This window comes from Drosophila rhopaloa, unplaced genomic scaffold, assembly GCF_018152115.1.
Source record: "Drosophila rhopaloa isolate 14029-0021.01 unplaced genomic scaffold, ASM1815211v1 contig_166, whole genome shotgun sequence".
In the NCBI taxonomy this organism is placed as follows: Eukaryota; Metazoa; Arthropoda; class Insecta; order Diptera; family Drosophilidae; genus Drosophila; species Drosophila rhopaloa.
Genome location: NW_025335046.1, coordinates 209,212 through 236,324, shown reverse-complemented (window position 1 = coordinate 236,324; position 27,113 = coordinate 209,212). Strand labels below are relative to the sequence as shown.

The 27,113-nt window shown below is 39.7% G+C and overlaps 1 protein-coding gene across 2 annotated transcripts in view; it reads right to left on the bottom strand.

Moving 5' to 3' along the window:
* Positions 1-579: 579 nt before the first annotated feature.
* Positions 580-27,113, bottom strand: part of LOC108043962 (poly [ADP-ribose] polymerase) — a 206,290-nt gene continuing 179,756 nt past the window's right edge. For both annotated transcript variants that reach the window (XM_044458382.1, XM_044458381.1), the window contains exon 6: positions 580-2,056. In XM_044458382.1, coding sequence (XP_044314317.1) covers positions 766-2,056 — 1,291 coding nt within the window. In that variant the 3' untranslated portion in view covers positions 580-765. The remainder of the gene's footprint in view (positions 2,057-27,113) is intronic.

The following is a 27,113-nucleotide window of genomic DNA, read 5'->3' as shown; positions in this document are numbered from 1 at the left end:
TTTCATGCAGATAGCTTTAAACCTGAGGGACTAGTTCGCGTTGAAACAGACAGACGGACAGATGGAAATGCTTATATCAACTCAGGACGCGATCCTGATCAAGAATATATATACTTTATAGGGTCAGAGATGTCTACTTCACTGCGGTGCACACTTTTGCAAGGGTATAACCAAAATGATTAAATCGTCAGATTAAAAAAAATGTAAGTCCAATGTAACATATTGTTTACATAACGCATGCTCTCATAACACATGCATCTTGGATAAAGTTCTAAAAAAAATGTTTTTTTGGTTGGTCTTCACGAAAAAGCCTCTGTGACTCTTCTTTATATAAGCTTGCCTATGCATGCCGCCACAGGTATTACATTATTTTATTCTCTTTCTCACTCCAAGCCGTTAGAAACAACTCTGCCACATCTAATTTGTAGTTGGAGCCAAGGAAGGTTTTCTATATATGTATACTCCAAATTTTTTATACGACAATTTTATTTAATTTTAAATCATATAAAGCCTGAAAATTTATAATTAAAATTCCGTGCTTTTCGCGTTTTCCTGCTTGAAGCAGACGGCAACTGTGAATTTGATAGTTCAATAATTTTTATTTTTTTTAAAGTACTTAAATCTATTGAAAGCACAAACAAAGGTTTTTTAAATGTAACCATACCAACTCTTTAGTGGCAAGACAAGAAAATATAATTGTTCGTTAGAAAAAGTGAACAACATTGATACACTTTTTCATCTATATGAACTATCTATTAAACTTACTTAGTACCTATACTTAAATTCCATTCTAAACAAATACTGCAAGTTAACTTGCGCCATATCATATACTATGTACTCATTGTACAATAACGTTGATTTTAAATTTTCATTGGTGACTGTTTTTCCATATGGTATTTCGACTCCATCATTTCTGATATAGCTCATTTTTGGATCTGGCATTGTGCGACCATGACCAAAACAACTATGTTTATCCTTTGGTAGTTTTGTAACATATTTTGCTGCAGTGCATTCCATCATATCCCCTAATGCAACTTCTGAAAGAAGCATTAATCCAGTTGAATTTTGTTGACTTGTGCAACAATAATTAGCTGATTTTGATACCATATCAGCAAAATAAATGCCTTTGCCAAACATATAGCCTGTTGGAGGTGCTTCTGGGGGAGCAATTTTCAAACCATGTGATAATATACCAATGAAATTGGTTAATCGAGATCCGTGCCATAACAATTTTCTATTATGTAGCTTCTTAAATGGTTTATAACGCCTTGCTTCCCCTTGGCGAGCAACTTTGAACACATCTACAACGTGAAGATCATAGGAGCTATGGGTAGAAGCATGAGTATTCTTTACATATTGTCTTAGAATTGAAAATTCTTCACTACTTTTATCTAGTGCAACTAATTCAGTTTTTAATTGCCCGTAATGTTTATCTAAAGGATGAATATTATCAGTTGAGTCCTCTCTTTTAATTAAGTTGTAGGCTATTTCAATCTCAGCTAATGAATCAAGCATTTGTCGAAGATCTTCGATTTGTTTGTGTGTTTCAATTATTGTTGGGGATTCAATTCCAAAGTTATGAGGAATCAATGTATAAAACCTATTCGTAGCATCAATCAGTTTTGTATTAGTGGTTCCGGATTCTATTAATTTAAAAATTTCTGTTATTACACCATAAGCAGATTGAATCTGATTTACACTTAGCTTCCCCAACGGCATTTTATTCGTATCAATTTGAAACTCCATTAATGTTCTATTCATAGAATCAACATCAAACATGAGCCTGATTAAATTTTGCAAGGAAGTATCTAACTTCGACTCAACTGAATGACAGCTGTGGGTAAACAACTTTGAGTCAACATCATACTGAATTTCTATTGGGTACATACGACCGGTAATTTTAACAAAGTTGCCTCGTTGTTCGAATTCATTTCCAGTTTTGTCAGCATATATTTCATTGAATTTTTTTTTGGCGGAGTAACTTGTGTCATACTCCTCAACCTTAGAGCTTCCAATACTTGTTCCGATTCGACCCCATGAACGAAAAATCCAGTATCTGTAATTGAGAGTTCAAAAAGATTATTTAAAAAAAATTTAAAAAGATTTTTTGTATTAATTGACAAATTGTTTTAGAAGTCGCTGCAAAACTGTCATTAACATGTTATGTTACCCAACGGATTTTTGGAAGCTTCGTTTTAGACCTAAGAATATACCTATATATATATAAATCTATCACTAAGAAAACTAGGAATCAACGCACAGCCCAATCCACTGGTTAACAATATTAATATGCATTTTTATCACATTATAATAACTTTAAACTGATTTGCTAAGATTTATTGAAGCTCCCCAAGTGGCCCCAATCGCTTCCAATTGGAAAAAAGGTCAATTTTCTTTTCAAAAATTCTGGACGCTAATCCGTTTAACCAATCGAATCCGTGTCTTCGCCAAAAAATAGTTTAAGACATTATAAATGTTTAAAAAATTTGACCGCTTAAATTTAAGGCTTTTTACTATTTTTAACACACATTCTAAAATTACAATTTAGTCAAAAATCTCTTCAAACGTCGAAAAATGGCACTTCTAAACTGAGTATCAAAAATTCCTTTGGTAAAGTTTTTCCTTAAGCTTTAACGATTCATTTGATGATTTCGCCAAAGCACTAGCTATCTTCTAAACAAAGAAACTAAGCAAAAAGTCAATCTATTATCGAATTTTAATGCTCTTTACAGTTATTGCTGCCAGAATAAGCAAAAGACGTTTTTTTGGCGAAAATCTATTTGGACCGGTTTTTGATAGTGTAGTAAAAATATACCATTCAAATTGTTGTATAATTGGTGTATAATGTGTAAGTGAGCAATAATATTATTATTTTAGTTCGCCTTTCTCGGAATTTTAATTTTTTCTATTGAATGTGCAAATTTGTTGATATCTCTGATGTTAACTTAAAAATTTAATCAGTAAAGTCATAAATGATTTGCATTTAAATGAATATTTAGTTATTTTTTAATTCTGTGCAGTTGTGATATACCAATCAGCATATTTGCATTTTGTAAATACATAAATGCGTTTTTGTAGTTTTTAATCTTATTATTCGATATAAACATTGCATAAATTGCACTATTTAAAAAATATTGTCTTAATATTTAAGAGCGAAGCTGTGGGAGTTATGGTTCTATCCTGTTCCAGGATAATGTCCACGTATCCTCCAAGGGTTTTTGTGGAAGTTAAGATGTATGTATGTAGATTGATCCCAATAAATAATTTAAATAGTACGAGTTGTGATTAAGTGTCCACTGCCTTTGAGTTGAAGGTCTAGGCTTAATTCATATATTCTACAGCGGTGGCCAAGTTGCCACCGAATGTAAAACGAATGTTTACAAAGCATTGTTCCATCGTCTGCTCGTGTCATGTATCCGGTGCCTAGGGGTAGGGGTATCCTGTTGCAGTCTCAGCAATCTTTCGGCGGGGCAACGACTCAAGTGGTCGTTGTCCCGATTTGGGCTGTTGTTAGATTGCAACATAATTACAATCCAAAGTAAGTGGCCACCCAGTTAGCGTACCATTTCCAGGGTAGCTCTGGGAGGTTTAGCTGGAGGCTCGTTACCTACCGGCTGGTCGGTAACTCCTCCCCTCCTGGATTGAAGTGACGGCCAAAGTGACGGCGTGGACGACACGAAACTCGGCTCTGGTATGGTGGTAAAGACAACCCTCTTCGTTGTGCTGATAAGAATGATTGATAATAGGACTCCAACCAATATTAACAAGTATACCGCTCCAAAATTGGTGGTCGTAAAGTTTTTCCAATAAAAGATGGAGTTGTAAGCATTGATGGACCTTAAGTTAAGTTTGTGTAAGTTGATATCCTCAATATGTTCGGTGAAGTTAATGTTTTGCACGATTGGGATTGTAGCCTGTATTTTTTCTTCGAATTGTGCTACTACCATGTCTTAGGGGATCTGGTTAATGAATACCTCGCAATTTTTAAACGTAACTAACGCCGATCCCTTTACAAAAATTTCAGTCGAGCATTTTGATACAATGGTCGTGCTATTTGTGTTTAATATTAAAATGTGTGCTGGTTCTACTTCGGTTATTAGTTCTTGGTTCCCTATCTCTTTGAATTTACAATTAGCTGTGCTTAACGTGAATATATTATAATATAATATATAATATACGTCTTTGGCATTATGGTATGCCATGTAATTGGGTAAGATTAGGAATTTAGCTTCGTTTATCGGTAGAGGAATAAGGTGTGTGAATTGATACATTTCGTGCTTAAAAATAGGTATCATAATTCTAAAGTTGATCTTAATTCCGATCATGAAAATGGCTAATTCTAATATGTCGAGAATGTGTTCATTAGCTAACTCTTGCAATTCTGGGTTATTTATTACTTGTTTGATTACGATTAATTCTTGTTCGGAAACAATAAAATTTGGTACAATATTTTGCTTGGCTAGTAACATACTTTCTTCTATATTGCTTAAATGATTTGAAAATAGATCGATATTCATATTTATTCGTGATATGTACTGAATTTACTGTTTTGAAAATAGTATTCTTGTAATCGTTCAAATAACGATTAATTATCTGTTGTTCTTTGTTAATATGTTCGGTTATGTTCTCGAATCTACTCTTAATGTCGTTATTAAATAAATCTTGCCTGTTCGCGCTTGCTGTTAACTCCCTCTTGTTGTTGGGTTATTGTCGATTCTTTGTCCATCTGTGTCATCTGAGTTTCCCGTAACTATTTTGACGACTCTACTTAGTCCATTAATTAATCCTCGTTTTTGTCTCTTTTTAGGAAGTAACCTATCTACTCTATCTATTAATTGCTGAAGTTTAGTCGAAAGGCTGCCGGCCGCGGCTTTTGAACCCGTATTTATTTTTAATTGGTTTATAGCTCTTTCGAAATTAACGACGCCATCAATAAAATCTTGCAGGTTTATTATGTGTGATAGGTATTTGTGGGATTGAACGATCTTAGCTTGTCCCAAGCTTATTTTTCCCAATTGTTGGACCTTTCAGTCCTGGGTTGCGACGAACGCGAATCTGTAAGATCAATAGGAATTTGTTTTGTTTTATTTCTGTTTCTGATTTTAGACTTGTGTAACTTTTGTTTTCTTGCTGATATTAGTGTGATTCTGTTGTCTTTGAGTACCTTATGTTGAGAAAAAAGGGGGTGAGTTTATTTCTTCTATTTTCTTTGCGGAACACAATGTCGTCTGTCCTGACTGGGTTTGGTTGTTCCCTGTGTTCATTGAGTTTATCGATTCTGCGACTCATCTTTTCCTCTAACTGTGCTTTAACCTTGGGATATAATGTGCCTTGAAATTCGTTTAGTTTCTGAAGATAGTCATGTTCGGAGTTATATTCAATATCTTTATTAAAAATGTGGGTTTTTCCCGAAAGTAGTTCAAATGAAGTATGCTTAGTAGCAGACTGTATGCTATTATTGTAAGTGGTAAGAGTTTCGAATAAAATTTCTTCATGATCCCGTTCCAGCTTATGAGCCTTTCTGGTTTCATAAATAATTCTGTAAATTTCAGTTAGCGAAGAGTGCAACCTTTCTACGGGTGAATTACTCGTAGACTGCTGGAATGAAGTCACATGGGTTATAATATTGTATTGTTTACAAAAATCAGAAAAAATCTTCCCAGAAAATTCAGCGCCTTGGTTAAAAACCAGTTTTGTTGGCACCCCAACAAAACAAAAATAGTGCCGAATTTAGAAAACTTATCGATTAATGTAAGGATTGTCTGACCATTAATCGTATAAATGTCCGTATGCACTATCTGTAAAGGTACCTCGGGAGTTTCAGTTTTTTGAAATACTGGCTTAGGTGGCCTTCTATCATACTTAAGTCTGTGACACATGTCGCAAAGATTGATTATTTTGGCAATCTTTTGCTTCATGTACGGAAAGTATAATGTCCTTTTTAAGTGACTCAGGGTCTCTTCGATACCACGATAATTATTGTTCTGATGATAGTCCCTAATCGCCGTCTCCTGTTCTTGTGTGGTAGTAACGTCTAAATCCTTGCATCTGATTAACTTATAGTTCTTAAAGTGTTTGAGGTAAGCCTCCTCTATCAGCTTAAAAACTGCTTTTGAAGCGAAGATGGCGTGTAATCTGTGATCAGTGATAGGATTTCCTGTAAGATTTCTGTTGGGTGAAAATACGGAAATACAATTTGTTTGTATCTCTACTCGACTTAGGGCATCGGCCACGACATTCTGAGATCCCTTCTTGTACAATACTTCATAATCATACTCCAATAGTTGTAGTTTTCATCTGACCAATTTGGAGTTGGGTTCCTTGAAATTTATCAACCACGTTAAGGGTTTGTGGTCGGTAACTATTTGGAATTTTTGGCCGAACAGATAGGGGCGAAAATATTTAGTTGCCCATATAATAGCTAGCATCTCCTACTCAACGGTCGAGAAACTTGTTTCTCGATCATTGAGAGTTCTGCTTGCGAATGATACCGGTCTGTCAGAACCCAGCGTTCCTTGTGATAGAACCGCACATATCGCCACATTACTAGCATCTGTCGTCAGAATGAAAGGTTTATTAAAGTCAGGGTATTTCAATAGAGGAGATCATTACACAGTAAGGTCTTACAAACATTAAACGCTTTTTTGTATTCTTTCGTTAGTAACACTCAAGCTTTCCCTTTTAATTGTTTGGTTAAAGGCTTGGTGATCTTTGCGAAATCCCGGATGAATTTTCTATAATATCCCAACAGACTCAAAAAAGATTTTATTTGGTTTGATGCCATCCTCTGTGACAATGTGTCCCAGGTATTCGATCTCTTTACGCAAAAGCTCAGACTTATCTGGTTGAATCTTCAAATTAGCTCGCTTTAATCTGGACAATACGGAACCTAGGTCGCTAATGTGTTCCTGAGAAAACTATGTTGTCATCCAGATATACTAGACAACAGTCTCCGTTGAGGTCCGCCAAAACGTTATCCATCACTCTTTGAAACGTGGCTGGGGCGTTTGTCAGACCAAAAGGCATACGAACAAATTCATAATGCCCTCCCTGAGCCGTGAAGGCTGTCTTGGCCGTGACTCTTGGTTCCATTTCGATTTGATGGTCCAAGACATCATTAATATTAGGCATGGGGTATCTGTCCTTCTCGTTCTTTTCGTTGAGCTTCCTAAAATCCACTACCATTCTCCACTTCTTTACTTGGGACGCATCCATTCTTTTTGATACTAAAACAAGAGAGAACGCTATAGTCGGGTGCCCCGACTATCAGATACCCGTTACTCAGGTAAAGGGAGTGCGAGGGAGATGGAGATAGAAACTTTGATCACGCATAACTTTTTAACGAATGGTCCGATTTGAAAAATTTCTTCTACATTTCGATAGGTATTGATAAACACAATAAAACTGCATTTTTACTTTTCCGAAATATTTAAATTTTTAAAATCGTATATAAGCGATTGTGGGCGTTAAAGGGGGCGTGGCACCATTTTGAAACAAACTTGCGCTGCGTAGGAACTTCTTAAATCTACATGCAAAATGCCAATCTTCTAGCTTTTATAGTTTCCGAGATCTCAGCGTTCATACGGACAGACAGACGGACAGACAGACGGACAGACGGACAGACGGACATGGCTAGATCGACTCGGCTAGTGATCCTGAACAAGAATATATATACTTTATAGGGTCGGAAACGCTTCCTTCTAGCTGTTACATACTTTTGCACGAATACAATATACCCTTTTACTCTACGAGTAACGGGTATAAATACTGGAGCCTCCAAGGCGAATGGCTGTGTCTGATTATATTCTGATCTAAGAGCTTGCTTATTTGGTTCCGGATTTCTGTTGACTCAGTGGAACTGAATCTGAATGGTCTGCAGAATACCGGCCTGTTGTCAGTAAATTTGACCTCATGTTTTACCTGGTTGTTGAATATTAGTTTGTCGCCTTCGCGATACACTATGACAGCAAATTTCTTAAAAAGTTGAGACAACTGTTGATTTTCCTCATCGTTTAGATGATCAGTTCTAATATTATTAAAGTTTACGAGACAATGTTTTTCCTCATATTTCACGTTATCCGGCATTACGTTCACCACAGTGAAATCCTCTTCTTTGAACTTGTTTACTTCAAGTCCTAAATCAAAACAGAATTTCTTTGGTGTGGCGGAGAAATTATTAATTTCAACCCGAGCCTAATTGTTGCATGCCGTGTAAATGCCTGCTGTTATGAATAAATCTTCTTCGAGTTGAATATGGTCGCATATGAAAGGTCCTTCCTTAACGTTTACAGGGATTGTTATCAGTGATTTAGACTCCTCGTCTATTTCATATAATTGTGAGGTGATATAGGGTCATTTCGACAGTGGGTGTAGTAAAAGTTTCGCGATATCGATATTCGCCGGAAGTTGGGTCAGAATATTCATACCAATCAAACCGTCGAAAAATCTGTGAAAGTTAAACAACAAGAATGGGTATTTCCTTTGATCGTCCATCTCTTCAAAAATGGTCAATATAGCCATTCCTGGAATGGGATATTCCTGAAGAACTGTTGTGACTGTGACGGGTTTCTCTAGCCTAACCCTTTCTTCTTCCGCTACAAATTTCGGGTTGATAAAGGAACCCTCTGCCCCTGTGTCTATTAGAAATTTTAATTTACTTTTGTTTTGAAAAGACAGTTCGATATATGGTAAATTTGCGTCTAAGCGAAATTTTTTTGTCTCGACATTGAATAGTCTTTGTCCATTAGATTGGGTTTTGTTGTTGCTCATAGAGCTCATTTTAGCGGCCGCATTGGAAGTACTTGCAGTGTCGTCGCCTGCTGTAATTGCAGGGAATCTTTGATTACGAGTACTCTCATAGTTATTCCGGTGGTAATTTGGTCTATCATTACGATTGTAACGATTATAATCCCTATTTTGGTACTGATTGTAATCTCTATTTTGATATTGATTATAATTGTTTCTGTTTGAGAACTGATTTGTACGGAAGCGATCGTTTGGCTTATTAAACTGTCTGTTCTGTGCTCCATACGTAGCACTTTCTGCGAAATATAAATTCCTCTCTTTAATAGCCATGTCATATTGCTCCTCGAGTCCCGTTGGTTTAAACGCTCTGACTATCGCACTTAGGTTTCCCCTAAGTCCCGCAAGGAAAACCGTCAAACAAGTCTGCGACACCACCTTCTGCCTAACCCGAATTGCTAGCTGCTCAGGCTCCGTGTTTATTATCCTGAACAAGGCTAAGTTAATCTTCGTGATTTGTTCATAAGATTTTTGTATGGGTAACTGTTTATGTTTTAAATTATAGAGTTCCGCCATTAGGGTCTCCTCGTCCCTCCTATCTCTGCAATGCCTTATCAATGCGTATTTAATCTCATCCCAAATCAAGTTTGCTCCAATTACCGCTTCGCTAGCCTTGCCCTCAATCTTCTGTCCAATAGTCTGGTGTCTGGTCCGTTCCCCTAATCATCAGAATTCTTTTTCGACATTATTGATAAACTCGTTCAATGTGAACTGATCCCCAGAGTACGATGGTAGGAACTTAATAGCGTCGGGAATTCTCATCGATGCGAACAGATCCGCATGATTTACCACCGCGGAATTGAGATAGGACGGTGACGAGTTTGTGCTAGAGTTCATGATAACGGGTGAAGGTGTAATAACAGGTCGTAGGGATAGGGAGGTCTCTTGGGGTGTTTGATTTTTAGTGGTCTGCTTCCTATTACCGCCTCTAGTAACGATATTATTAGTTGGTAATAGTCTCCTGACTTTAGCAATATTAGGCATTAAGTAGGTTTATTTTGACCTCAGGAGAAATTAATTTGTTTAGTGCTACTGAATATAGTGTACTTAAAATATCGTCTTATCTGTACTTAAATTGTAGTATGTATCAGCTTGTATTGTAGTGTAGTGTTTTTCCAGGAACTTTACTCTTGTGGATTTTGCCGTTAAGAATATTTGTTTAAGTATGTTTCCATAAGACAATAACTTCCCTTCGTAACTGGTGTTCGTTGGGATTTACAAAAATGTTGCATATATATAAGCAAATAAGCAAAGACATTTCATGTGTATACATAGAAAGCAATATATTCTTTTTTTTTTACCCGAGAGACCAGCTTTCGTAATTTGCCATAAATCCGAAGCTGACGTTCTTACAAAACACGCGATGGGATTGTACAACTATCTCTCTGTATCTCTTCACAATATGGCATATATTCAATCATACATTTTGCCTTTATCTTTGCATTTTTTCCTTTTTTTGTATTTAATATTTAAGTTTATTTATTTATTTATTATTACCAACAAATTTTAACAAGGTTCACCCCAAAATGAAATCTGTACACAACGTTTTCCGTAGCTTTATTACAGACACTCCGTAAAACACGCAATGGGATTGCGGAGTTATTTCATACTCAGATATTGAAAATCTACTCTTTAGAACTTCTTTTCTTGTCATAGTCCCCCATTACTTGTCCGAATACCACGAATTTTCTTTACATTAGCCCCCTTTTTCATGGGTGGATTTTCCGACGGCACTGGCCCTAGTCCTTTTTTTTTTTTTTTATTATTATTCTTAATACTTTCTTTTTGAGTTCTGACGGCACTAGCCTTAGTCATACTAAAACGCACTGTATAATATTAACACCAGGGTATATATAACATTGCTCTTTAATTCATATTTAAACACACTTTTGACCAAAATTATAATACCCTCTGCAAGGGTATACAAATTAATGGACTTAAAGGATTTCCTGGCTACGCAGAATTATATGTAGTTGCCGATTGGAATTGGATCGAGACGTACATTGACGCTTTTAGTGATACATACCAGGCAACCCTAAAGCTACAATACAAAAATTTAGTTTATAGTGAGTTCATCACAGTATGGATGGAACTAAAATTGAAATGCGAGAATAGCCACAATTTGATTAAAAAAAAACTAGCGACACAGATCAAAATAAGAGATCGTCTATTTGAGTTGAAACAAGTAAGCTGTATGCCGTAGAATGCTTGAAATTTGGTCCTGTTTTATTTACGTTGTAATTTCGAGAAACTATGTTAATAATTAAAATTGTCTTTGTCAAAAACTAATTTCATTGTTTTTTATCAATTTGTAAATGTAACGTAGTTTGCTTACAGCATCTGCGTTGCGCTAACAACACCATGTTAATTTAACAGTACGAATGTAAAACCTCGAAAACAAACACTGTACAACACTTACTATTCTCTTCTCTCGTTCTTGCCTAAAACTTAAAAGTACACGATCTTAAAACGAAAGCTAGGCCTTTTTATTTTAAATTAATAGGAACGGCCGAAGTGGGATGCAAAACAGCATCTCCTCAAAACAACTTGTCCTACACTAAAATCAAAAAAATATTTCATACTTATCGCTTTACTAGGTGGGGTGAAAAGTAACCTCCTTGACCGCCCGAATGCGCTACTACTGCAAAGAAGGTTATGATTCCTTACGGTGCGTTCATATTTAGGCAAGCATACCAAATTTCAGTGCGATACTGCCCTTAGTTTTGTTTTGGCAGCTGATTGTTGTTGACGTCTTTGGCATTATGTTGAATATGGACAAAAACGATTTTCGTTCTCTCATAAAACATTATTTTTTGAGAGTTTTGCCTCAAACAAAACAAAAGAAAGATTGGACAAATATTATGGGGCAAATGCTCCGTCAGATTACACCGTGAAATATTGGTTTCGAGAGTTTCGTGGTGGCCGCAACTCCACTATCGATGAAGTCCGCAGCGGCAGGCCTTCCGATGCGGTTACAGAGGACAATGTCAAAAAAATACATGAAATGCTATTGGCTGATCGCAAAGTGAAAGTGCGCGAGTTAGCAGATGCCACAAAGATCAGTACTGAGCGCACACGCCATATTTTGAGCGAGATTCTGCATATAAAAAAGTTATCCTGCCGCTGGGTGCCGCGCATGCTCACTCCGGACCAAAAACTCGAACGCGAGAGCAGTTCGAAAGAGTGTTTGGACTTACTGATGCGGAATCCGGCGGACTTTTGGCGTCGATTGGTAACTGTTGATGAAACCTGGAATGTTTTTTTTATTTCCACTATTACAGACCACAGAACAGAATGAGTGCCCGACAATGGACCAAAGCGGCACGAGTGCTCCGAAGCGTCCGAGGCAGGCTCGATGGGTCGGAAAGGTTATGGCGTCAGTTTTTAAGGATTGTCATGACATACTCTTCGTGGACTACCTCGAAAAAGGAAAACCATCAACAGCGAGTATTACTGTGCATTGTTGGAGCGATTGAAGGCCGAAATCGCTGCAAAACAGCTTCACATGAAGCGAAAAAAATTTTGTTTTTGCAAGACAATGCATCGGCGCACAAGAGCGTAGCAACCACGTATAAAATAAGTGACTTAGGGCTCCTATTGCTTCGGCATCCACCTTATTCACCCGATTTGGCTCCCTAGGACTATTATCTCTTCCCGAATCTGAAAAGATATCTCATTAATAAAAAATTCAGCTTACGCGAGGAAGTCATCGACGCCGCGGAGGAGTATTTTGCAGACCTTCCGAAAAATTACTGGAAAATCGCTGGAATAAGTGTATCGAGCTAAAAGGGGACTACATTGAATAAAATAAAAAAACATTTGAGAAAAAAAATTTGTTTGCATAGATAAAGTCTTTTGGGGAACTGTCTGGGAAACATCTGGTACACAACTCAGGCGGGGAATTCGAATAGTCTACACATCATTACGTTTCCGAAGGAAGGGGGAGATGCAGGAGATCGGGTTAGCAACAGCGAAGGAGGCGGGAATACCGGAGAAATAAAGGGAAAGAAATGAGGGACCTGGACCTCATATGGCAAGGGCAACAAGGTCGAACGGTAAACTGGCACTTCGGACCCGCACAAAGGCGACGCACCGTGAATTAACGGTACCGCGATGGACCTTGGACCCACGCCCGGCAAGGGCAACGAGGTCAAACGGTAAACTGGCGGACTTCGGACCCGCACAAAGAGGACACACCGTGAATGAACGGTACTGCAGTGGACCTTGGACCTGAGCTCGGCGAGGGAAATAATGGCACCTCCAGCGCCTATAAAAGGACGGGGCAGCTTGGGACAGTACAAGTGCGAGAATCAAAGCAAGTGCTTGAAAGCGGAATAAGTAAATCGAACCCAAAGGAGTCCTTGCGGTGGCTAGGCAATAAAGGAGAACTCAGTTTTACCTGCTAGGCGATACACCTTGCCGACAAAATCCAGACTAAACTCCGAAAGCTAGGCGATAAGGCGAAACATCGTTTCACCTGCTAGGCGATACACCTTGCCGGCCCCGGTAGGGAAGTTCGCATAAGATCCACGGTCTCAGTGGAGCCGTCCCGATGGAGGAGCGACGCAGCAGAGGACAGCGACAAGGGGCAGCAAAATCAATAGCAATAAGGCTATATTTTGAGAAATAATAACATCACTAACATAATCCTTTCTGGCGTTATCCTTTAGTCACGGGCAGTCACTCATTAGAAATTTGGCTGAACGAACTCACAACCTCTTTGAGCTAGCCGCACGTTTACGTACCGAGCACGAAATAAAGAATCATGTCGTTACAACCTTAATTCCATAATATTTAAATAATACCAAATCCCTAAGAAGTTATAATTTTTTTGAATTCTTTTTTACGATTGTTCCTATAATATAGTCGCCTGATCCGGGTCGTTCCGACTTATATACTACCTGCAAAATAAAGACAACTTTTGAGTACATTTTTTCGTAGATAGCCTTAAAATTGAGTAACTAGTTTGCGTAGAAACGGACGAACAGACAGGCGGACGGACAGATAGGCGGACGGACAGACGGACTCTCTTGTGATGCTGATCAATAATATATGTACTTTATAGGGTCGGAAATGTCTTCTTCACTGCGTTGCAAATTTTTGACTGAAATTATAATAGCCTCTGAAAGGATATAAAGATGCTTACCAGTTATCAAAAGTATTTACACACGTTTTATTCTCGTCAAAAATATAGACACATCAAGTTTTTACATATTAGGTCAACTTTTTTAAATCTAAATATTAAATTTTCAAAAAATATTGGAAATTATGTTACTAATATTTAGTAACACGACCTTTTGTGCAAATCCAACAGTTAAGTTTGACCAAATTTCGGTTATTTCATCACGTTTTCGATGCTTGTCAGTAGTCCTTTGCCGTTTCATAAAAGCTTAAACATTACAAGCAGATGCATAAATTGTTGTTCAAACGAACCTTGGCATTGAAAAGAAGCCTCATCTGTCTATACTCGTAGAACATTGTGCCAAAACTCTATTGGCCTTTTATGTCGTTTGGGCTGGTTCGCTTGGGTAATATCAATTTCCTTTCGCACAACATATAAATTGATATTAATTTCTTTCAATCTGCGACTTTAACAGGACTCATGGAATGATTTTTCCATGATTATTCCAATTATTCGTCTGCATTTCCTTTGATTTAGGGCAGACTGCGATTTATATTTTCCAAATTACCGTAATTTCTTCTTTTTTTTTATCAAATTGTAAACAGTTTTTCGGGAAGTTATGTATGATTTTACCAATTCGGAGGCTGGCATTCCGGATCTAAACTTGGTTTCGATCTCAGCTCGGTTTTGTGCAGATAATTTCTTTGTTTTCACAATTTTTAGAATATTTTTTTAATAGTTCGTGCCTTTAAACTTTAAAGATCTTTAACCAAGAGAAAACAACTGCACTTGATCAAAGCTCGTCAAAGACTACTCTTCTATTTGCCTAGTGTAAATACTTTTTTTTATTTCGTTGAATTTTTCATTCAGCAACCACTATTAAATCGAAATTTAGTTGAGATGTTTAAATAATTGTTTGTTGTGTAAATACTTTTGACCACCCCTGTGCATTGAGTAACTTTTGGCAATTATTTCCTTTGTTCTGTTTACCAGTCTGCATTAGCCCATCAAACAGGCTATGCATTTAGGTTTCAAACACTTAAGAAGCCCAAGGACAAAGTTTTAATCTATGTCGCTGTACCAAAATTATGGAAGTCTTGATCTCAAATTGCTCATATACAATCTTAATCTCCCATGTTTGCTATTGATTCTGAGATAACATCCAGACGAATATTATGCTATTATAGTCGGGTGCAAGACTGATAAAAGCTAACGAAGCGTTGTGTTATACAAATATTATAACATTCTACCAAATCTTTTCTTAAGGCTGGAACGACACATCAAAAATAATAAACCAGAACTTACTTTGCGCCGCAGTTACACTAGTCATGTTTCGAGATGCTGGATTTAGCTCGCCACGTCTGGTTTTAGGGACAAAAACTTCTACTCCTTATTTTTGTGTCCCCTTAGCAAGGACCCGGCAAAGTTGGTTCGTGCACGTCGCCTTGGGTGGCCGCAACCGGCTATCCCGCACAAGTTCCTGCCATCGGTAGTCACACTCTGAAACCGTTTAAACTCGGCGTCGGGAAACCAGATGAGACACTCTATGTAGTTTATTAACTATCGAGCGGAAGATCGCACTTTGCTCACCTGAAGTACTCGTTGGTCATAATCCAATTCTATATTCTATGATACCCAATGCTACTTGTGATTTCCACGTAAACGTCAGTCTCTCTAAAGTAGGTTTTGGGTTCGTTTCACCAAATATATATATTGCCTTGACAGAAAGACAAAGCAAGAGTTGGTTGGGATCGTACTTGTTTTTGTATCTTCTTTATATATCTCTATGTATAGTCTTATCGCTACATCACTGCTACTGCTGCTGCTGCTCATTGTCAAGTAGCTTCTTGTTTGCAGCTGAGGCGTCGCTCCTAGCTTGCTGCTCACCGGTGTATGAGATCGTGACGGCTCCACCGATAGTTTGGATGCTATGCGAACCCCCCTACCGGGACCGGCAGGCACTTAGAACTTCGTTCTGCCTTATATCCCAGCCATCTTTATCGTATACTACTGGAGCTCGGACTCGATTTCGCCTAGCAGGTAGAAGTAGGTTATTTTTTTATTTTTGCCTTTTTTTGCCAGACTCCAAACATGGACTCCTTAAGTTCGATTTAACCAAAATTTATTGTATTGTAACCTCAGCCTCAGCCTCTGCGTCTTGCGTCTTTGCGATCTTGATCCTTGGGATCACACACTCGCTCTGATTCTCGTATTCGTACTGATGGGCTGAGCTGCGCTTGCGCAGTCCCTTCTATTGCCCGTGGTGGCCCCGGTCCAAGGTTCATTGTCCGGCCTCTTTGTGCGGGTCCGAAGACCTTGTTGTCCTTGCCATGTGAGGGCCCAAGGTCCAGCGCGGTAACTTTAGTCCACGGTCTCTCCGCTTTGCGTGCGTCCAAGGTCCGTTTGTTTCCCGTTCGACCTGGATGCCCTTGAATCCTTCTCGTTGCTAGAATGCTTATCTGCGTCGGGATTTCTGGGGAGTCTTATCGGAAACGTGATATAATTGAGGATTTCCTCTCTTGATGTTAGTTCATTCAAATTTTCCCCTGACTTGTATTTCCTGTGTTCCCCAGACAGTTCCCGAATTACTTTATCTATGCAACTCCCTGAAAGACTTAAACATTCCCAAGACTGTTTTGCGTTAGACTTTTCTCAAGACAATGCCCTGATGGACTGGATTCTTTCCTTTACGGTTTCCTGTTCCCTAGACAGTTTTCCGCGTGAAATTCAAACTTTTCCATCCAGACACTCCCTGTTTTGAAATTCACCATTTCGTTTCTTGTTATCTGCCCACTCTCTGGACTCTCACCACGATCACGCTTAGACGTCGCCATCGTTTTTGCCATTATAGTTGTCCTAAGTTGGCCAGTGTTGCCCTAGCATGAACGCTCTTCAGTACGTTTCTGGTGATGGCCTTTTTTGTGGGCGATTACAAAATCGTATGTTGGTGCTCCCGCGCTTATCGTGCGATGATTCTTGATTCAACTATTTCAGGGCATTGTGATCCATTATCATTTTGAAGTGGTAGTCCTTTAGGTACGGCTTTAATTTCCTTGATGTTTGCCGGTGCTTATAACAAGAGACCTGTTTTTGATCGGTTCCGATACCTTGGTCTGTGAATTGGAGCCCCAAGTATTAAGTTTCCAGTTACACTTATCAGCTTTTACTTTCAGGTTCGCCGCCCGCAGTCTCCTGCACACTTCTTTGAGGTCCAATGACGGCGTGGAGTGCAGATTAATTGGTATAGGACTTTGCGTTTAGTTGCCAGAAATCTACACACAGCCTCAATTTTCCAATTTTCTTTCTTATCATGACTATTGGTGAGCGGTACAGAGTCCTTGACTACTTTGGCGTTAATCTCGCCCTACTTTTTTGGGTTTATAGAATAGTACCGCTGTTTGACCAGCTGGTTTTCCTTCAGTGTGATCCTGTGTACATCCCATTTTTTGATTTTCAAATTTCTCCAACTCGGCCTTTACAAACCCGCCCATACCCTCTTCCGCCAATCTCCCCGGCGTCTCCACGATTTCCACAGACAGTCTTTGCTCTAGCCCCCCTGGGTGTCTGTCCCTTGTCCCGGAATCAACACGTTGCGTCCTGCGCATTCTGCTCCGATTCTGCCGAGGAAATTCTATCCTAGCACCAGTCCTTTGCAGGTCGAGTACCTTAAACTCGTTTGCCCGCGCCACCAGTTTGTCCAAGTCCCGACTCTCATACCGACGAATAAGCATTCGAAGAGCCGCTATGCTGTTCTCCTTTACCCTCTCCAGAACAGACATACTCAGGCCGAATCAGGGTCTGCATGTCTACCATATAATCCTTGAGCTTTTCTCCGTGGGCTTGCTTTTATTGCACATTGGCGGAAACGGAGATTTTTATACCCTTGCAGAGGGTATTATAATTTTGGTCAAAAGTGTGCAACGCAGTGAAGGAGACATCTCCGACCCTATAAAGTATATATATTCTTGATCAGGATCACCCCCTGAGTTGATATAGCCATGTCCGTCTGTCCGTCTGTCCGTCTGTCCATCTGTCTGTCCATCTGTCTGTCCGTCTGTCTGTTTCTACGCAAACTAGTCTCTCAGTTTTAAAGCTATCGAATTGAAACTTTGCACACACCCTTCTTTCCTTTGCACGCAGTATATATGTCGGAACGGCCGGGATCGGCCGACTATATCCTATAGCTGCCATATAACTGATTGATCGAAAATGCCAGAACTTTGGTGTTTGTGAAGTTAGGATTTTCTATGGGTTTTATATTTGGCCAATCAATCCGACCTACCAAATTTCATAAGGATCGGGCGACTATATCCTATAGCCGCCATATAACTGATTGATCGGAAATGCCATAACTTTGGTTTTTGTTAAGTTAGGAAGTTGGGATTTTCTATGGGTTTTATTTTTAGCCAATCAATCCGACCTATCAAATTTCATAAGGATCGGCCGACTATATCCTATAGCTGTCATATAACTGAACGATTGGAAATGCCATAACTTTGGTGTTTTTAAAGTTAGGAAGTTGGGATTTTTTATGAGTATTAAGAATGCATCATATGAATAATTTTGGAGAATATAATTTATAGAATATTCTGCAAGGGTATATCAACTTCGGCTCCGCCCGAAGTTAGCTTTCCTTTCTTGTTTTTGCATAAAGTTAGTTTGTTTTATTTTCTTTATTTTTTTTTAAATTTTCTTAGTAGATATGTCCAACCTTTATAAAAATATTACAAATATTTTTTGACCGTGTCTAGATTTTTTGTAGCCCTTTAAAGTCAGCTGATTTTGCTAGGTTTTGTGTCCCAAACTTTTATAATTATAGCTCATATCTTTGATTTTAATTATGCAAAATATTATATTATTATAAAATAATATGTAGGATTTTGTTTCATGTTGTATTCTTGCTGATTTATCAAAGCATATCTTAATTCAAAGTAAGCTTTAAAATAGTTTTGTTTCGTGGATCATAACTAATAAGATTAAGCTGAATTACGTAAAGCGCAAATGTGGAAGTTTTGTGTTATTATGTATATATTTAATATTTTATTTTACATTTTATTTCTGGCTTTAATTGGTCTGATCTTTACTTAAGCAATAATATGTCCGATGCAGTTAATGTTTTTTTACACTACAATAAACTCATTTTTTAATTCCTGTGTTCCGTGGTACTATCTATCAATTTCCAATAAATCACCTTGGTTTAGCAAAGAGTTGACACACTTATGAAATGTAAAGTCCAGGCTTTTTAGGAAATATAAATAAATATATATAAATAAATATATATATATTATATATAATATAAATATATAACGGTTCTCAATCTGTTTTTACTAGATATTTAAGTGCTCGGTCAAGATTTACCGTGCTTAATGCTCAGTGTTAGTTACTTAAACCGTTGTAAGGTCCAGTTCTCTCAGGACCCGAAACAGTTTTATAATTTCGTTAACACTAAGCGTAAATCTAATTCTTTTCCCTCCTCGCTGTCGTTCGAAAACATGACGGCAACCACAGATCAGGCAATAGCCGATTTATTTGCCCAATTTTTTCAAACGACATACTCTACTTTAGATTATTCATCACAGCCTTATTCTTACATCATTTCCCAGTCAAACCTCATATTCTGTCCCACTTTAACAGAAACTTCTCTTCTTTTGGATCTTCTTCGTTTTAAGCCTGTTTATTTGCCAGGGCCCGATGGTATTCCAGGGTTCGTGCTTAGGTATTGCGCTAATTGTTATATTATGCGAGTATTATAACATTTATAATGTTGTGACGAACCCGCCTAGGAGGCGTGTACGCCACAATGGTTTTCTTCTATCATTATATTAGTTTTAAGAGAAATATCATGAAGTTTAATAAATATTAAGACATAGATATATTTAAGTTTAAATCACGGGGTGGCAACGCCATCCGATATTTAGCCAAGACACATTTAATACTAGAAAAGCAAGAAGCTAAGATATCAGTAGTGGGAAAATACTAGAAATCCCGAATGCGGGAAAAAGGAGGAAAAGGGTAGGCGATCACACAACAACCGGACAGCGTGACTTTCTCTCGGGATCGCGGAACCAGGCAGACGTGTGATCGGCACACGGCTCATCGAAACTTCGAGACCCCACGTGTGCTCCGCAAGCTTATTCGCAAGACAGGCCAAACGTAACGCCTAACGCGACCTTTCATAGCTTTCTCATCGCGAGTGTTCCGCCGGATCCGTTCTCCGAGATCCAGGACTTCAACGCCCGTCCAGTATTCTCCCGGTTCGGCCTCGCCCGAAGGTCCAGCCCGGTGGATTTTTCGCCCTTGACGCGAAACACAAGACAAGGATTCCACGCGTCCACGATTTCGTCGATACAAATAAAAACCTTCGGTGCAGACTCCCCATCAAAATCATCCGTTCACCTGTAGAACGCAACTCTCTAGTCCGGTGTTTCGGTGATTTACAAATTTTTTGTAAAGGACTCTTGGATCCGACTGAGATCTGTACCCCGGCCGAGAAAGCATCCTTACAATGTTATTAAGTTTAAGCAATTTTGTAAGGAAACAGTTAGTTTTTACTTAAAGAAATACATGTGTTATCCAACAAACGCTACTGCTTTTAGTTCACGGAGCGTATATTGCATTTACCGTACTACCAATAGGTTTCTTGGGAGAAAGTGCTTCGGAGGCTCAGAACTATTAATTCACGCTAGAAAAAACAGCCGCATAATTAATTTAAGGGGGTATGGTATTTAAATTACTACATCACAAGTAGTTTTTTTTGCCTGTTTTTTTAAATTTGTTTTCTGAATGCACAACATTAGAAGAATATTGCGTTAAAATTTTAGATTCATCCGAGTAAAACTTCCGAAGTTATGGGCAATTGGACGTAGGTGAGCTAGCGATTATTCGATGTCCAAAACTTTAAAAACGCTCTCCTGAAAAGTTGCAATTTCAAAGTCGGTTAACACGATCCTGCAATATCTACTAAACGAATCGTCTTGAAATTTTGCACACAATTTCTGTACCTAAATCCGCAGGTACACGACGAGTTTTTTTTTTACTTTTTATTTTTCGTTTTATAATAACAAATATATCGAATTTTTAGGCTAAAATCACGTTTTTGACTTTAAAGTGTTACCAAAAATCCAAAAATTAAATAAAAACAAGAAAGGAAAGCTAGCTTCGGGCGGAGACGAAGTTGATATACCCTTGCAGAATATTGTGTACATTATTCCAAAAATGTACATATTCTCCAAAATTATTCATATGATGCATTATTAATACTCATAAAAATTCCTAACTTTAAAAACACCAAAGTTATGGCATTTCCAATAGTTCAGTTATATGGCAGCTATAGGATATAGTCGGCCGATCCTCATGAAATTTGGAAGGACGGATTGATTAACCAAATATAAAACCCATAGAAAATCCCAGCTTACTTTACAAACATAAAAGTTATGGCATTTCCGATCAATCAGTTATATGGCAGCTATAGGATATCCGACATATATACTGCGTGCAATGGAAAGAAGGGTGTGTGCAAAGTTTCAATTCGATATCTTTAAAACTGAGAGACTAGTTTGCGTAGAAACAGACAGACGGACAGACAGACGGACAGACGGACATGCTTATATCAACTCAGGAGGTGATCCTGATCAAGAATATATATACTTTATAGGGTCGGAGATGTCTCCTTCACTGCGTTGCACACTTTTGACCAAAAATATAATACCCTCTGCAAGGCTATAAAAAAAAATCAACGTAGTTACCTCTAGAAACATATTAACTAATAAGCGATTTTTTTATTTGTTTTTTCTGACGATCCAGTAACGAGTTCTGCTGTTCACCGCAAAACCTTTTTTCTTGGAGGCGCGAACGGCTCATTTATTTTTTTTAATGAAAATTTGTGAAAACGTAGTTTAAATGTTGTACTTTAAAATGGTTATAAAATAATTGATCTGACATTAACCGTATCGCGTAAAAAATTCATGACAATAGGCCTTTTTGTGGCCGGATTAACCATACCCCCCTCCACCCTTAAGTGATGTGTTTTACAGAGTCCTGGACTCTTCCAATGAAGTCACCAGGCACACTGTCTTCCTAAAAATATATTGTACTTTTCCAATAACTTTTTTTCAGGAGTCAGGCGATAGGGAATATGATTTTGATTTCAAGGAAATGTTTGATTTTGAATTGGATCTTGAAATATAAGTACTTATTTTTAGCAATATACAGTTTTCGATTTCGTTTTTTCTAAATGGCGTCGGGCGAAGAAGCGGTCAAATTGTGAAAAATAAATATGCCAAATGTTAGAACCGTATATTTATACCCGTTACCCGTAGAGTAAAAGGGTATATTGTATTCGTGCAAAAGTATGTAACAGGTAGAAGGAAGCGTTTCCGACCCTATAAAGTATATATATTCTTGTTCAGGATCACTAGCCGAGTCGATCTAGCCATGTCCGACTGTCCGTCTGTCCGTCTGTCCTTCCGTCTGTCCGTCTGTCCGTCTGTCTTTCCGTCTGTCTGTCCGTATGAACGCTGAGATCTCGGAAACTATAAAAGCTAGAAGATTGGTATTTTGCATGTAGATTTTAGGAGTTCCTACGCAGCGCAAGTTTGTTTCAAAATGGTGCCACGCACCCTCTGACGCACACAAGCCACAAGCTGTGGCCACAGTTTTGATGATATGAAAATTTTAATTGATATGTATTTGTTTCGTCAATAAATATCGATTGGCCTAATAAAAGTTTGCCACGCCCACTCTAACGCCCAAAAACCCATTAAACGCGTAAGCCTGGCTAGCGCCTACATTTCCGCCTTTCATGGCGCCATCTAACGGATGACTTTGGAACAGCTGGCCAAGGTGCTCAACAGAGTCAACGTTAATTCTCGATAAGGATTTCTATTAAAGGAAATTGCGATGGTTTTCATTTGTCAATACCGAACTATATCCCAAGAACTATGCAAATCAAATCTAGTTAGCCAAATTGGAGGTCTGAGTCAAACAATGGCGTATGTGGGTATGTATGTAAGCATATACATATGTATGTATTTACATTGTACACAGTTGCAATTGCCCGGCAAAGATAACTCCTTTCAAAGAAAGCTATTCGCTATACCCGTTACTCGTGTTGTGCAAACATTTAGACTTTAATATACATAATACAATTTAAGAATGTATGTGTTTAGCCAATATAAGTATGTATGTTTAATATTTCTAGTCAATTTATTGCACTCAAAAACATACACATAAACACAGCTGCTGGTGCAGGACAAAAGCTGCCTGCGCTAAAGCAGCGCTGGTGCTGATGCTCTTGCTGTAAAGCTGCCAGCACTAAGAGATCGCCGAATTCAAATTGATAATTTGAACTTTTTGTCCTTTTTTCCTATGGTCACTATAATTCACATTATGTTAAAAAAAAAACAACAAAAAACACAAGAAGGCATATTTATATTAAGTTGTTTAGCTGAGTAACGGGTATCTAATAGTCGAGGCACTCGACTATAGCGTTCTCTCTTGTTTAAATTATAGTTTGCTTTAAACCACTTTAGGGCTCAGCTCTGCAGCAGCTCCACATTGCTCTTGAGATCTTGTTTATATCGAGACCGTATGTTACGACTGATCAGTCTATCAGTTCCAGTGACTTATTGTTGCCGTCGTGCGGAAGTTCCGCTTACGGACCAACTTGGTCACATTTAAGTAGCCCTTCGAGTGCTGCCTTGTGCTTTCCTTCTTTTCCCGGAATCTTCTCTCCAGCTCTGATACCAAGTTGACAATATGCGGCTTCTCTGCTGTCTGGCCAATAAAGTCTCCAAAAGTATTCCTCATCGCCTCGCCTGACCCCTCGAATTCTACTTCTAAAGCTTCCTGAGATAATGGTGAAAGTCGAATTGAGAAAACCATAATTTAGTATCCTGTAAATTAAAGTCTACGTCGGAAGCCCGTCCTTTGATATCATGTGATCATTGTGGTCAAGTCAGGTCCGTGCTTTAAATTTCTTTTTTGCCTTTTGAATGCACAACATTTGAAGAATATTGCGTTAAAATTTTTGATTGATCCGAGTTATGGGCAGTTAAACATAGGTAAGTTAGCTCGATTTGTATTCGATTTTTGGGTGTCTAAAACTTTAAAACGCTCTCCTGAAAAGTTACCATTTCAAAGTCGGTGAACACGATCCTTCAAAATCTACTGGACGAATCGTTTTGAAATTTTGCACACTATTTCTGTACCTAAATCCTCAGGTACTGACGTCGACTGCTTTTTTTACTGATTATTTTTCATTTTATAATATCAGGTTGTTTGGTAATGACATACCGGTTTTTACATTCAAATTTCGCTTGTGAATCAAATATAATCGTATCTGGCAATGCTGTATATCGTTTGAAAGGTATTGGCGTCACCTTTAAAATTACATATAGTTTGTTTACATGAGCTTCCACGTTAAAAAATTACAATCGATTGAAATAGAGTGCACAAACGCAGAAATTTGGGTAATTTTGAAATTTTATTTCGCGCAGGGAAAAACTGCTGCGGAATCTCGCAGACAGATTATTGCTGTCTTAGGAGATAACAAACTTTCGATTCAAACCGCCGAACAGTGGTTTAGGCGATTCCGAAGTGGCAATTTTGATACCGAAACACCCAAGCCTTCCGGACGACCAGTGACCGTTGATACGGATAAAGTCATAGAAATAGTGGATCGAGATCGTCATGTGATTATTAGAGCCATCGCAGAGGAGCTGCAACTAAGCACGGAAACCGTCGATGTATGGGTGCCTCATGAGTTATCCCAAAAAAACCTTTTCGACCGTGTATCAATCTGCGAATCTTTGTTGCACCGTAATAAACTCGACGCATTTCTGGATCGGTTAGTCACTGGTGATGAAAAATGGATCACATATGACAACATAAAGCGTAAAAGATCCTGGTCGAAGCACTGTGAGTCGTCTCAAACGGTGGCAAAGCCAGGACTGACGGCTCAGAAGGTGTTGCTGAGTGTATGGTGGGATATCAGAGGAATTATCCATTATGAAGTGTTGCCCTATGGCCAAACCATCCATTCTGACCTGTACTGTGAACAACTGGAGCGATTGAAGATTGCACTTGAACAGAAGCGGCCAGCCATGGTGAATCGTAAGGGCGTTGTGTTCCATCATGACAACGCCAGGCCCCATACATCTTTGGTGACGCGTCACAAGCTACGGGAGCTTGGTTGGGAAGTGTTAATGCATCCACCTTGTAACGCAGTTCTCTGGCCGGGGTAGAATCTCAATCGGGGCCAAGGAACCTATACAAGAAATTTATATAGAAGGGTGGGACCTGTAGTAGGAATTTGTATGGGAAGGCTGTAAGGCGCCTCTACGCGCGAGAGCCGTTGGTCAAACCGATCTGAACACGAGGTTGACGACAAGCCATTTGCTAGAGCGCCGCCTAGCGGCCTGCAGTGGGAATAAGGCCGACCACACTGCTTGGTGCGAAACCCCGGGAGGATCCTGTTTGAGGCGTCCCCTGGTGATAGAACGAGGTACTCAGTGGGTGATCGCACTGCTTGGTGGGGAACTTGGGTGAGACCCGTCAGTAATGCCCTCTGGTAGTGGAGGACGATCGCACTGCTTGGTGGTGAATTCGGATGATTCCGATTGGGGTTGCCTGCGGGGGCTACGGGGAGGGGAACTCCGCTGGCCATGAACGGCGGGGTTGATCCGCTCAGGGTGAGCTTGGGGTCTACGGGGGTCGCCCACTCCGGATATACTCGGAGCCTACGGGTGTCTACACTCCGGATATACTCGGAGCCTACGGGTGCCTACACTCCGGATATACTCGGAGCCTACGGGTCTACACTCCGGATATACTCGGAGCCTACGGGTGTCTACACTCCGGATATACTCGGAGCCTACGGGGTCTACTCTCCGGATATACTCGGAGCCTACGGGTTTCTACACTCCGGATATGCTCGGAGCCTACGGGGATTCTAAGGAGGGAGCTCTCGGCCGAAGTACGTCGTGTGGATGCGAAGACAAACACGCGTCGTAGACCGGGTCGAGAACGGGTGGGATTAGAAGGAGGGGAAGTGTACTGTTAAAGAAATAACACGCGGGGCTTTAGTTCTTTTAATTTCAGGCTTCACAATGGGTGTTCTTGCTTACGTGTAACTTCGAGGATGTTAACTGGTGTGTTGCGGATGAGCACAGTGAAATCTCAGGTTAGGCGCTTGGCTTCTGAATCTCGCGTCGGAGGGTTGTTTGCGCACACGTCTATTCGCGGTGAAAAGTCGAAACCAAAGAGGCCGAGTCAGATTTCTAGAGATCGTACTTCAGCTCGCGTCGTGTTCTCTGAACCAGTTCCCTGTTATCGATCGTGATATCGATTGCCCCCCTTCACGAGTGCGATAGCGGGTTAAGGGGGTTCTGCCCGTGGTGCGTGTCTCGGCTTCAAATGTAAACACCAGCTTAATTAGTTTTTCCTTAGTTACTATTACTTCATATTGAAAACATGGGTGGACTCCGTGTCCAAATCTTAAAGCTAATTCTAATACTATATTAAATACTAACTAGGTGGACTCCGATCCTCGGCACGATTAAGTGAAATTTGTGAGCTGTCCGGTGCTCTCCTCGTCGTCGCTGGGTTCCGACTCCCACTCCATGGCTTTGCCCGTAGAGAGGGTGGTGGATGGTCCGAGGAAAAACGTTGTAGTCGGACCGCGGGAAAGCGTCACGGACGGCCCACGAGGGGGAGGGGTGGACGGCCCTGGTCCCATCTCTTCGTCCTGCGAGCAGGTCACATCAACGGGGCAATCCGTCGGGAATCCGAGGTCTTCGGTTGCCTCGGTCTCGTCAGGCCCCATGATACGCAGGTGCACGGGGGACGGTGGGAAGGTCACGATGGGTACCTCGGGTGGCCGATACGGTGCTTCTATCCGGATCGTCTCCCAGCTGGTTCTCATCAGATAGATCCAGGACCCCTGGTGGTATTCGCAGCGGTCCTCACCCGTGTAAACGTAGTGCGCCGGCTGCTCACCGAGTGTGCGTCCGCGTTGTCGGAGTCGCTGGCATCCTCGACATAGGGGGATTGTTCGTCCCGTTCTTCCTCATCGTCGCTGGGGTAGGGGTTCGGGTGATCCCGGTAGTCCTCGCTGCGACCGCAAGGGTTATACTCCTGTTGCTCTCCGCTGACCCGGCTGGACTCGGGTAGTGCTCATAGTGAGTCGGGT